General features: G+C 41.3%; 1 protein-coding gene across 2 annotated transcripts in view; it reads right to left on the reverse strand.

Annotated features, from left to right (window-relative positions):
* Positions 1 to 3,433: 3,433 nt before the first annotated feature.
* The window catches only part of MYH15 (myosin heavy chain 15), a 173,673-nt gene continuing 163,450 nt past the window's right edge, over positions 3,434 to 13,656 (reverse strand). For both annotated transcript variants that reach the window (XM_060770659.2, XM_067466643.1), the window contains 2 exons: positions 8,468 to 8,605; positions 3,434 to 3,568 (listed from right to left, as the gene is read on the reverse strand). In XM_060770659.2, coding sequence (XP_060626642.2) covers positions 3,551 to 3,568; positions 8,468 to 8,605 — 156 coding nt within the window. In that variant the 3' untranslated portion in view covers positions 3,434 to 3,550. The remainder of the gene's footprint in view (positions 3,569 to 8,467; positions 8,606 to 13,656) is intronic.

The following is a 13,656-nucleotide window of genomic DNA, read 5'->3' on the forward strand; positions in this document are numbered from 1 at the left end:
TTAACAAAACATATGGAAGAACATTTAAAGCTGCCAAGCCATAGTTTCATGCAACGCTAAATATGCTTCCTTGTCTTAGTCCTACTAATGGTACTGGAACAAACACCACTTCTCGCTCTCTTTCTTTCTCTTTAAATCTTTTGTCAAAGCCCACCTTTTCTGTGACCCCTTCTGCTACTGCAACTAAATTGGCGTATATTTTATTACAGTAAATGCTCATTTCCCTGCTTGCTCTGCCTTTGTTTTCCTTTCTCTGTTGCCTCACTGCACAAATTACATATTGTAAACAGAATGGACCTATCCTTTATGTGCTGTAAAGAGCCATTCACATTAGGTTGGACCCTCTGACTAGTTCTTGCAAGCTATTTTGGTGTGGTTTCATACAAACCTCTTTTTGTGTGTGAGCTTTGCAGAGTCAAAATGAAAAGGGATTCATAGTACTTGTCAGGAGACAGAGCAAATTAGACCGGGCTCTTTGAAATGGAGGGTGACAGCTTTCCTTCTAGATTAAGCATGAATTCTGAATCAAATGCAGGAATTTTCTAACAGATACATACAGGTATCCCTTGAAAAGAGTCAGCTCCATTTAGAAGGCTCCCTGCAAACTCTATGAACCTACTTATGTCTAGGGGTTTATTTTCCTTCAAGAACACATTTGCGAAAGTTTTGCTATTATGACATGGAACTGTTGCTAAAGCTTCATTGACATGGTGACCCCTTAGGGTAGAGTAATTCAACATTAAAGCATACTTTTGTATACATAAATTGCTATACGACAAGGAGAGAAGATGGCGTTGGCAAGATATGAATGGGTTCTAAATGTTTTGGTTTTCCCACTCCTTCTCATTAAAAAGGGGAACAGAAAACCAATAGGACTAGCCCCGAATCAACAACACATCATAAGACTTCTAAACAACTGAAAATGGATGAACTCTTTGGGGAGGGAACTGTGAGTATACCTGACTTAAACGCCCTGTTTCAAATTACTAATGACAACAATGCTACTCCTTTAACTCTTCATGATAAAGCTAATGAGCCTCTATCAGTAGCCTTTGACAACAACTTGGCTGTATATCACGAAGGAGTGTCCTTGGAGTCAAATGACAAAGATCTGTCAGAAGAGAATTCCCTCATTACCGAGATAAACCAACATACAGGGCAAACAATTACCCAGGACTTCGTGACAAACCAATGTCTTCTTACAGCCCACACTGTGGTTTCTATTCTCCTTCAGGGTTTCATATGGGAAATTCAAGTCCCAGTGAATTCAATGAGGCTGCCCCTAAATAGAAAGGAAGGTAAATTGATTCTGGTTCGCCAGCTGTAATTAGGACCTAAACAACTCTCTCTGCAAGGTTAGAAATTTATGCTAACAATTTTGCATATATATTAACAGTCCCAGATTATGCCCCCCTCCAGTGAGAAACTTCAATCAAAAGGACATGAATAAGTGGGAAATACCTTGTATTTTTCCTTTGCAATAAAATTGGTTGCACTGATGAGCTTAATAACAGCCACTGTTATTAAGCTCATCATTTATTTATTCCTCATTTATTTATCTGAATATCTGTTTTCAGCAAACTGGATGACTGTTGAGTTATATCCTACCTGTAATATACTGTCATTTCACACATCTGTTCCTTTTCCACTGCAGATTTCTACACAGAGGACATCAGAAGCTCAGCTCACCAGGACATGAAGGAGGAGTTGCCAGCAAGAGAACTTATCATGATGGAGTGCCAGAGTGAAAGGGGGCTTTGAACAAGCCCAGTTGAGGTCACAACTGTGACAGACCAATCTTATCTGAGATTGCTTTTTAAAAATGCTTCACAGGAAGTGATTGCTTTAAGTGAGATGAGGCATTCCTTGTATTATCAGAACCTTAGGATGGGAGCCGACGTTTCACAATCTGTTTTTAGAACAAGATGCTTCCATGCCCTCATTTGCCTTACTTGCAGTTCCTCACAGTTTTAGAAGGTTTGTAAAGCTATGTGGAGGAGAACACCCTCCCCCCCCCCCCCAGTTCTGTTGGAACCTCAATCAGTGGCTGAGATTGGATGAGAAACTCCTTTTTGGGAACACATGAGATGCAGAGCCAATCTTAAGAAATGGGGCTACAAAGTGGAGCCTACAACATGCAAGTGCGGAGAAAAGCAAACCACAGACCACCTACTACAATGCAGTCTGAGCCCTGCCACATGCACCATGGAGGACCTTCTCACAGCATCACCTGGGGCACTCCAAGTGGCCAGCTTCTGGTCAAAGGAAATTGAATATAATGCCCAGTTTTTAACTTTGTTTGTGGTTTTTTATACAATAGAACTGCATTCTCAATTTGCTTCTGACATGATAAATAAGTCCCCTCAACAAAACAAATGACTTCAATTGAAAAACCCTTTCCTTGATCTCACACAAAGAAGTGCAGTGTGAGCAATAGATGTGTGTTCTTGTGTACTAGAATGTTTCAGTGTTATGCTCTAAACCCAAGGATGGGAATCTTATTGCTGGCAAATGGCCTTTTTAAGGTCGGCTTTAGCAAAGCAGGTTAATCACCAGCTGCAGCTACAGTAAATATTGCCAACTAAAAGGTTGACAGTTTGAAGTTGGGTCAGGGTGAACTCTTGACCTTCAGCCCAGCTTCTCGCCTACCTAGTGGATCAAAAACACCAATGTGAGTAGATGAATAGGAACCACATTAAGCGGGGAGGTATTTTAGGCACAGTGTTTCGGAGGAAAAAGTTTACGAACAAAGAAAGGGCTTTGGCAAGGAGATGGAGCGACCGCACCCCCTGTGGACAGAACTGAGCACAGCCTTCAAAAAATGCTGGATGATGAGAAAAAAGGAGAAATATACCTGTCTGTTGTCTGCCTTGTCACTGTATAATCAGCACTGAATGTATATGTGTTCTTTGATCTGCCCTGAATCTCCTTTGGGGTGAGAAGGGTGGAATATAAGTGCTGTAAAAAAAATTCACTCCCAGAGTCTTTAAATAGCTCCTAGTCCCTCCCCGGAAGCTGGAGAATCCTCCCTCTTTTTAAAAATAAAGTTTCGTGGGGAAAACCTGCTATTTTTATTTTAGGAAGCCTCCAGGAGTAGCAACTAGGCATGTTGCACCTTGCTTTGTTTTCCAACAAAATAGAAAACCAAAGCTCAACTGCTGGTTTAGATATTGGGAAATGTGAAAACCATATTAGGCCACTGGATTTTCAGAGCTTGCCTTGCCCACATGCTCAGTAGAGTTACTCTATTCCATTCATAAAAGATTATTTGATTTTCAAGCCTTGAGATGTGTTTGGGATCTGTCCAACTCAGGTCTTCTTTCTCTGACACTAGAAAATAAGAATTAATATAAGATTTAACAGAAGCTATTTTCCCTTATTTTATCATCAGGGATTGGAAAAATATAACTCAATAAGAAATAGAAGGCAAACATTAAATATTGATTTGATCTTTATTTTTCAGGGTGTCTGTTTTCTTCTGCTCCGGCATTAGACGGATGCTCTCTAGGCAAACACCATTCAGCCACTAGCTATTTAAGGTAAAATGCGTTCACTCCTCATCATGGACCTGAAATGCATTATAAAAGATAATAGCATAGTTGAAGCACAACAGAAATCATTATATTGCTTCTTATAGCAGCAGTCCTTTATACCCGCTGAACCAGAGAAACTTATTTCTGAGTAAATATTCATTGATCAAATAAACATATAGGTATTATATAAAATGAGTTTCTCACTCTGCTCCCTGATATCCATTTACCCTTAGTTTCTTAATATGTCCATCCATTAAAAGAGCTGTCATGCCAGGCACCTCCTACCTAGCATGATTTGCGTATGTGTGTGTGTGTGCTGGTGATGGAGAGGGACATATGAAACCAAGGTAAAGATGAAATCAAAATGTTTCCTCAATGTTGCAAGGAACACATGTGGAATATTTATATATATTCGGCTGCAATAATTCAGACAGTGGTAGCCGGAATCTATCCAGGGTGCTAATCTAAATTTTGAATGGACTATCTAAGGCTCCTTCTACATTGTCTTATTTATTTGGGGTTCTTGTACCCCGCCCTTCTCACCCCGAAGGGGACCCAGGGCGGCTTACACAGTAAAGGCAACAATTAGATGCCAGCATCACAACAATCATCACAACTTACAGTAAAATTTCACAATTACTAACAGCTTCATGCATTATTCCAGTAAAAATCAATAAAATCAATAAAATCAATACAAACCTAAATTCCTCCCTTACATTGTCAGTGTTTGCTGTCTCATAGTTCCGTTTTTAATACCATTTTGTCCATCCTGCTGGTCTTTAATTGCCTGGTTGCCCAAAGGCCTGGTCCCACAACCAAGTTTTCACCCTCCTCCTGAAGGAGAGGAGGGATGGTGATGCTCTGATTTCCCCGGGGAGTGAGTTCCACAGGTGAGGGGCCACCACTGAGAAGGCCCTGCTCCTCGTCCCCACCAGCCTCACTTGTGAGAGTGGTGGGGTCGAGAGCAGGACCTCCCCAGATGATCTCAAGCTCCGAGGTGGGACGTAGCGGGAGATACGTTCGGACAGATACACTGGACCGGAACCGTACATTGTCCTATATATCATGATTCGATCCCAGATGATTGGATTATCCCAGATTATTTGGCAGTAGAGACTCATATAATCCAGTTCAACACTGATAACCTGGGATCAGATTTGGGACAGTGTAGAAGGGGCCTAAGGTGGTGAACCTATTCCAGAGGCAGGGTTCAGCACTACGGTTAGGTCCTTTCAAATTCATCTAAAACCTTGAGTGAATTCACCATCCCAATACCATGGAATGGCGAGTTGACATTACTTGCAGATGCTCAAAAAGTGAAATGGTTCTAATCACCTTCATGTCTATAAACTCTGTGCAATGAAGGTGAATATTATTATTGATAATCTGGCATGCATTAACTCAAGGGCTGAAGCTTACCGTCATGGAATTGACATTCCTGCCTTACACACATATTCTACTCAGATATGATATCTGTATCAAGTTTAAGGGTGTAGCAAACAAATGTGGGCAAATTTTGTGAACTAGAATATAGGGAATCAGGCTATAAAAAGACAATATCAGCAAGTCAGTCCAAATCCTGCCATCCTTGCAAGTGCAATTGGTGGGGACGAGAGACAGGGCCTTCTCGGTGGTGGCCCCTGTCTGTGGAACTTACTCCCTAATGAAATCAGGTCATCCCCTCTCTCCTATCCTTTAGGAAAAAACTTAAATCATGGTTGTGGGATCACGCATTCGAGCAGCAGATGCAGCAATAATAATGTAAATGATTATGTGATTGACAGTGGACAGACCTTGGATTATGACTTTGGATTTGGATTTTTAAATTTTTAAATGGATGTTTATAATTAATATCTTTAACTAATGTTTTAATTGTGATTTTATTACTATTGTTTGTGTGGCATCTAATGGTTGCCAGTTGTGAGCTGCCCTGAGTCCACTCCCCCCCCCCCCCCCCCGCAGCGGAGGTGAGAAGGACGGGATATAAATGTCAGAAATAAATAAATACATATTTTGGGAGATGGGAGAAAGCAACCCAACTCAAGGAAGTTTGTTGTCTTAAAAAAGAAGATCAATATAATCTCCAACCACCAATAACTCACTCAAGTGAAAATATCCAAATGCAGCCAAGTTATTTTGGCACCTGAGGTAAAATATCTAAGAAGCATCCCATCTCCATTCTATCAATAAAAACACCATCACAAATGATCAACACTTTGCTGCTTTGCATGATGCCCAGAATTTGCAGCCCAAGATGCTATGGAAATGTGAGATTGTATACAAAGCGCTGGGCAGGAATAAGAGATTGCCAGGCTTCAAAAGATAATGCAGGAGGAATATGGCTGTGTTGAAGGAAGAGGCTTAATAACTGGCAAGCATTGCAATGATAAAAGTTAGAGCATCTTCAACATTATTAAAAAGCACAGTGTACGTCTCTTCAAATATTAGCTATTGGCAGGGCAGGCCATTTGGAATTAAGAACGTTTTTAATTATGAACAACCTTGGTTTCCAAAAAGTCTAGAGGCCTGGTGTAGCAAGATATGTTAAGTAAACACGCACACACACATTTTATCTCTATGGATTTCCTCAGCCCAATCTGAATGGTATTGTGGAATAGAAATTTGAAAGGTGAAATGAAGAACAAATTCCTCTGCTAGAACGAGGCTTTGGATGTTCAGTGTAGCTTTGGGGGGGGGGGGGGGAGTATTGTGTCACCTCATATGCTTCCAGGGAAAAATAAGACAACTTTTATTTAATGAGCTATCTAGAGTCTGGCATGCTCTGGATTCCCTTTAGGATTAGAAACACGACACCTGTCAGTGCCAGTTGTCAGGCGTCAACATGAAAAACAGACTCTGTAAACTTCACATTCTCCTTTCTGGGCTTCTCACAGTTGTGTATGTGTGTCCACAGGATGCTGGACTAGAATGATCTTTAACCTGAGCCAGCATGATTCTTCATTCACAGGTGTGGTTCTGTAATATTTACAAGAAAGGAAGAAGGGGAACAATATATTGTACACAGCTTCTTCATGTTTTGAGTTGGCTAAGAATTAGCCGCCTCCAAGTTTCCAAAAATTGCTAAGATTTGCCACCTCCACTCTGCATTGTGAAATAAAACGTTGCTTTTATTACAGAGTTGTAAACTCACAAGGAGGAGCTGCAGGAGCTGCAGGCCCTTTCCTCACCCGCGGAGGAAGTGGTTGTGTTTTTACCGCACTTGCTACAGACATCCTGGGAGAGTAGGAGCTCTGCTGTTCCACTCCGGCAGCAAGGCTTCATGCTTTCCCACTCCAGCATCCCCCCACAGAGCCCCCAGAATAGTGGCCATGACAACAGCATCATACGAATCAGCTCTGTGCCAGCAGAGTCCTCTTTCTTAGCCTCTACTGTTCCGTGGGAGCTTTCATTCGGGAGCTTTTATTAGCGAATACAATTTTTCTCAGTACCCATCATTAGAGGAAATAATGCTGATTAAAAAAACCACATAGAAAATATGAATAGTAGCTGCCAAAATAATTTAAATCAGCACAAACTAAAGATGTTAACTGCCAATTTTAAATGTGTTCGGGTGTAATCCACATCCTAACAAAATCCATTGTCAGCCCTTCCAGTCTCAAATTGAAATTTTATGAATTAATAAATTATAGTCCTTCCAAAGGCACCATTACAGGGGCATAAACATTTATCTTGGATAATTAATATGTAGTAGGCAAGCATCAGTGAGTTTAGCCTAGACTTAAATAACATATTGTTAATAGGCTTTTGGTGTAGAACTTTTAAATCCCACAGTCAAATGGTTTCCTAGGGCCTACAGTGTGAGCAGTGGGGAGGAGGGAGAGACATTTCATCTAATTATAGAATCATAGAATATAGAGTTGGAAGGGACCACATGGGCCATTCAGTCCAACCTCCTGCCTACAATTCCCTTCAACCCTAGCTAATGCTGATCATCAACACACTAACAGAGCCCCTGTGGCACAATGGGTTAAACCCTTGTGCTGACAGGACTGAAGACCGATAGGTCGGAGGTTCAAATCCAGGGAGAGTACAGATGAGCTTCCTCTATCAGCTCCAGCTCTCCATGCAAGAACATGAGAGAAGCCTCCCACAAGGATGGTTAAACATCAAAACATCTGGGCATCCCCTGGGCAACATCCTTGCAGATGGCCAATTCTCTCACACCAGAGGCGAGTTGCAGTTTCTCAAGTTGCCCCTGACATGGAAAAAAAATCAACACACTAGAGCAGGGGTGTCAAATTCATTTTCACTGAGGGCTACATCAGCCTTATGATTGCTCTCAGAGGGCCATTAAATCAATGGATGGAGAATCCATGGAGGGCCAACAATATATTTTTAGGGTGCTATTTAATTTTTACCTAGTTTGGGTCCCAGATGTTATTGAACAATAACTACCATCACTTTTGATTATCCACCATGTGGGTTGGGGATAATGGGAATTGCAGCCCAACAGCATTTGTGGCTCTGAGGTTGGAAACATTTTAAACTCAGACATTATATCCACAAGCCTTGCATCCAAATTCAAACTCCACTATTCTGACTAAATAGAACAAACTGTTTCTCGATCTGCCAACTCCACTTTTAAGTCTGTTCAGAGACTTTCAAGTTGCCCCTAGAGGAAGATCCTCCTGGGGGGGGGGGGGGCGCATCCTGTTGGAATTGCCTGATTTTGCTGCCCACAGGAATATTCTTACTGTTGCTGGGAAATCATTAAGAGGACTGGTGGTTCTCATGAAACCTTTCCTTGATTTAAGTCTACTGGGAGGGGGCTAATAGCCATATAGTGGTGGCTTCCTCAGTGTTTGACCTTATTTCTCTCACAATTGGCAGCAACATCCCATTGCACATCAGGGGGGCAATGTCAACAAGATTATTCATCTGATTAACAAATTCATCTGATTAAAATGACATACCTTTTTCATGCCTATGTCTCTTGACTTGGTCCTCAGCTTATTGACCTGGGATTCTGCTATTTCTGCTCTTTCTTCAGCATCATCCAACTCATGCTGTTGTTTCTTGTACTTTGCAAGGTATTGGTTTGCTTGAGCTTCCTGTTAGGGGACAAAAAAGAAACAAAGCAACATGAAAAAAAATCATTACCGTAATCTGGCAAGTAGTAGTCTTTTGCAACATGAAGCAGGCCACTGATAACTGGCCTAAGTGCCCTCATTCCACCATTTGTTCCTTTCCACATATGTTGATCACATCCCCAATCATACCCAACAAAGATAGGCTACAAAAACTCCCACTCCTGTAAGGAAGGGGAAAGAAAAGAAAAGGAATGATATTGATACAGAAAACTCTCAAATGTTGTTACTGCAAGTCTCCCAATGAATAACTATGGGATAATAAAAAAAATCAAGTGGCAGAAGTTACCAAATCTGGAGCCAGGGGTCCTTTGGATACACAATTACAGTGCTAAGATTCCATTTTAATTGCTGTGGTTCCATCCTATGGAATCTTGGAATTTGAAGTTTCATGAGGGAATAAAGTTCTCTGGCTGAGAATACTAAATACCTCTCTCTAAAATGCAAATCCCAGGATTTCATAGGATGTTGCTATGGCAGTTTATGTGGAATTGTGGTGCAATAATTCTGCATTGTGACGAGGATACAGACATTTTAATGTGTGCTTATACTTGCCCTAGCAGCATGTAAGTATAAGTCTGTCTCACCCTTTGAGAACCTTCATTTTAGAAGGAACCCCTGCCCCCACCGCAAATTGCCTTATACAATTTGTGCCTGTACTACAGCTTTTCAATTAAATTAAAGCAGAAACAGACGTTGTTTCTGATCTTTAGTGCATTAAGTCAGATCTATCTATGATATTTACTGAGGCAAAAGCAGAACACAAAATGAAATGTTTTACAACAGAGTGGCATCATTTGTCATGCAGTTGAATGCTAAGACAAATGATTCTGTGCCAACATATAATTCATTTTCTGTTCTGTGGAAATAATGAAACTGTATTTAGCTTTTTGATTGTAAGCAATACATTTTAAGACTCATTCCCTTTTACATTCAGGTGTGAGTTCCAGGTGTAATTCACAAGCATAATTATGAAATTATATTTTTTGAACAAGCTGGAATGGCCGATAAGAAATATTCTTTTTGTATGATGTATGTGTGCAGACACAATATACAGCATAAGGGAAAGACTACCCCATGAGCAAGGGAGTTCTCTCAGTTTTAAACTGTCATAGGCAATGTTACTTAAGAGGAGGTCCACAGACTCATGCTGGTCCATGAACCATTACCAATCAGTCCTGCAGAGTGCCCAGAAAAGAAGGAAAAATTAAGGCCAAATGTGGTTCCATTTCCTGATGCACAGAAAAAAAAATTATTGCTAGCCCCTCATGTCACAGAAGGATGACCAACATGGTATATGATAAGAGTCTTAGGGAGTCTGGTATGTTTAGCCTGGAGAAGAGAAGGTTAAGATCATCCCAAATGGACTACTGCAACATGCTCTATATGGGGTTGCCTTTGAAGACTGTTTGGAAGTTTCAATTGGTACAATAGGCGGCAGCCAGATTCCTCACATCGGGGGGCAATGTACAGGTAGCACACAACTCCCCTGCTGTGCCAGCTCCACTGGCTGTTAGTTTGCTACCGAGCACAATTCGAAGTACTGCCTTTAGCCTATAAAGCCCTAAACGGTTCCAGCCCATGATCCACCTCGGAGGCTCTATGATCCACCTCGGAGGCTAAGATGGTTGGGGGAGGCCCTGCTCTCAGTTCCACACACCCCCCCCCACAAACACAATTGGTGAGGACAAGAGACAGGACCTTCTCAGTGGTGGCCCCTCGTCTATGGAACTCCATCCCTAGTGAAATTAGATCACCCCCTCTCCCTCCTGACCTTCGGGAAGAAACTAAAGCTATGGCTCTGGGAACAAGCTTTTGATCAGTACAATACAATACGATACAAAACTTCATTATGGTCACTGACCAGCACAAAGTGGGCCACAAGCACCCTGGGAAGGGAAATGCAGTTCCCCAGTGAAGCAGTTATATAGAAAAAAACCAGATTAGAAAACATTTTAAAATCACAATTTAACAACACAGGTTGCTGTAACAGGTATGGAACTGAGGGGGGGAAGACTGATGGGGGGGGCACTAAGGGGGATAGGAGGGGCGCTTTTGGTCAGTAAGCAATGCAGTAAGACACTACAAATAATGGAATGATGACTAGGATTGGCCCTGGAATATGATTTGGATTTTGTGATTTTAATTGATGTTTTAATGTTTATGTTTTCAATTGGGTTGAATTTAATGCAGTTGTTTATTTACTGATATATATGTATATATGACATTGAATTTTGCCTTTGTGAGGCTACCGTGAGTCCCCTTCGGGGTGAGAAAGGCGGGGTACAAGTGTGATAAATAAAATAATAATAATAAGAGATGACATGATAGCCATAAAAAAACAACAACAATGCCACCATCTTCCCAAAGGGACTCAGGTTGGCCTGCATGTGAGACCAAGCCCAGAGTAAACAAAAGAGTTAATATTCAAAAGGATGGCATGTTGAAGATGAAGCAAGCTTGTTTTTTGTTGTTCCCATCACTAAGGGCCCATCTACATGGCCAGTCCGGTGTGACAGTACTACAGACTGGTCCTGGGGCAGCTATACTATTCCTTATTGTCTCGTTGCAGTAGCAGCAGCAAGCGAGTCCAAAACTGGCTCCACCCCTGTGGGCAGCATGTTGTCATTTTTGTAGTGATGGACATGGAGCTCCAAGGGGCTCCTGGCTGTCCCAGTGGATGTCTTTACCAGTGTAAGCAAAGGCCATCATGCGACTTGGAGAGGGCAGGAGAGAAAGGAGGAAATAGATCTCCTCTCTTCTCCCTGAGTCGTAGAAGTGTGTTTGCTTACATTAGGTAAGGCACCTAGGAATGAACAGGAACAATTGGGAGCTCCATGCCCAGCATTATGACAATGGCAACATGACACAGGCTGGGGGTACTGATCTATGTGAATAGCAGGGTCTATTCCAGACCAAAATTAGCTCAATTGTTTACACTACCCTGAAGTGTGGGGAAGCTTGGGAACATTCCCCAACTTTCCCTAACGTTAAGTATGCCCTGCATTGGGGGCTAGATGGCTCTGTGCATCATATAAATGTCACAGAGCCAATACTTGACCACTTTAGGTTATAGTGTCCATGAAGATGTGCCCTAAAATACAGAGCAACAGATTCAAACTACAGGAAATGATATTCCACCTAAACATTAGGAAAAACGTCCTGATGGCAAGAGCTATTCAACAGTGAACTACACTCTATGGTGGAGTCTCCTTCTCAGGAAGTTTTGAAGTAGAGGTTTATGACCATTTGTGTTTTGATTGTATCTCCTGCATGACAGAAGTTGGACTGGATGGCCCTTGTGGTCCTTTTCAACTCCTTTTCTATGATTCAGTCAGATAGTTTAAGAAGCACTAATGGCAGGGATTTTATATGTACTCTAAAAACTGTCTTCTGTTCTCTTGGAGATGAGAAAATGTGCATATTGAAAAAGAAAGACACATTACTGGAAACATTTCCAGACTCCCTGCTTGGCACAAGGAATGTAAGAATTCATAAGAATCCAACTGTCACTAAAGTTGATGCCAAACTGCATGCCTTCTTAGAAGTGTGGATTGGCCTTGTGTGTGTTTATTATTTCAACTGTAAACAGCAGCTGTGGATGGGACTGAGATGATTCAGAACTATGGCATGGGTGAAGTCCTTTTTCCTTAACCCTTGCATCCCACGCCACAGTTCTGATAAAAAAAAACAAACAAACAAACCTCCAAATCGAAGCTTAGCACCAATGGCGATTCTTTTGAACTGCAACGCAAATAGTAGTTTTAAAAAGGGTGATTTTTTATTGAGACCACAACATTCTTTGTTTACATCCCTTCTCACTGTGGACCTGAACTCCTTTAAGTATAGATTTTAAAAATAGTCCAGGAAACCCACTATGAATTTAATGCATGTTTGCATGAGTCCTTTTTATTATTTTAAAGAATGAAAGGGATGTACTTAAAAACATACGAAATCTTGTGCGTCTACAAAGAGAGGGCTTTTAAGAATGCACTGTATTGTTTTCCATATTCTGGTTTAAACTACCTTTTAATATTTCAAATCATATTATTTATTCGATGCCTGTATTACAAAAACATAACATCAAAAACATAACATCAATAACAACAATAATTATAACACTGATAACAATTAACGTAAACAATCAATATTATCAGCAGGAATAGCCATAAACCCGTAAAAACAATTAAAACAATAAAACATATGCTTAAACATGTAGGTAATTAACATGCTCCTACATGTTTAATATGCTTAAACATGTAGGAGCACCTAGTGCTGCAGTGGGTTAAACTGCTGAGCTGCTGAACTTGCTGACCAAAAGGTCGGTGGTTCAAATCCAGGGAGAGGGATGAGCTCCTGCTGTTAGCCCCAGCTTCTGCCAACATAGCAGGTAGAAAACATGCAAATGTGAGTAGATCAATAGGTATTTATTTATTTATTTAAAGCATTTATATTCCTCTCTTCTCACCCCGAAGGGGACTGAGGGTGGAGCACAGCATACAAGCGGCAAACTTTTTTTTTTGTTGTGTCAGGAGTGACTGCAAATTGTTCCTGGTGTGAGAGAGTTGGCTGTCTGCAAGGACGTTGCCCAGGGGACGCCTGGATGATTTGATGTTTTTATCATCCTTGTGGGAGGCTTCTCTCATGTCCCCGCATGAGGAGCTGGAGCTGAGAGAGGGAACTCATCCACCTCTCCCCGGATTCGAACCTGTGACCTGTCGGTCTTCAGTCCTGCCGGCACAGGGGTTTAACCCACTGCGTCACCGGGGGCTCCTAGCAGCAAACATTCAATGCTGGGATATAAATAGATTATATGCATACATAAACATTAAAAATATTTTAAAACATTTGTCTCAACATTAAAATGCAATGCTTAAACCATCTCAATCATCTTCATTGAATCTAATTGTGTGGTATGGTAAGGTTTCCTATTATCGCTTTATTGCACTGTTCCAAAAGCTTTGTCCCATAGCCAAGTTTTTACCTTCTTTCTGAAGGACGGGTGTAGGGGGCTG

The sequence above is a fragment of the Anolis sagrei genome, chromosome 3 (assembly GCF_037176765.1).
Source record: "Anolis sagrei isolate rAnoSag1 chromosome 3, rAnoSag1.mat, whole genome shotgun sequence".
Lineage (NCBI taxonomy): Eukaryota > Metazoa > Chordata > Lepidosauria > Squamata > Dactyloidae > Anolis > Anolis sagrei.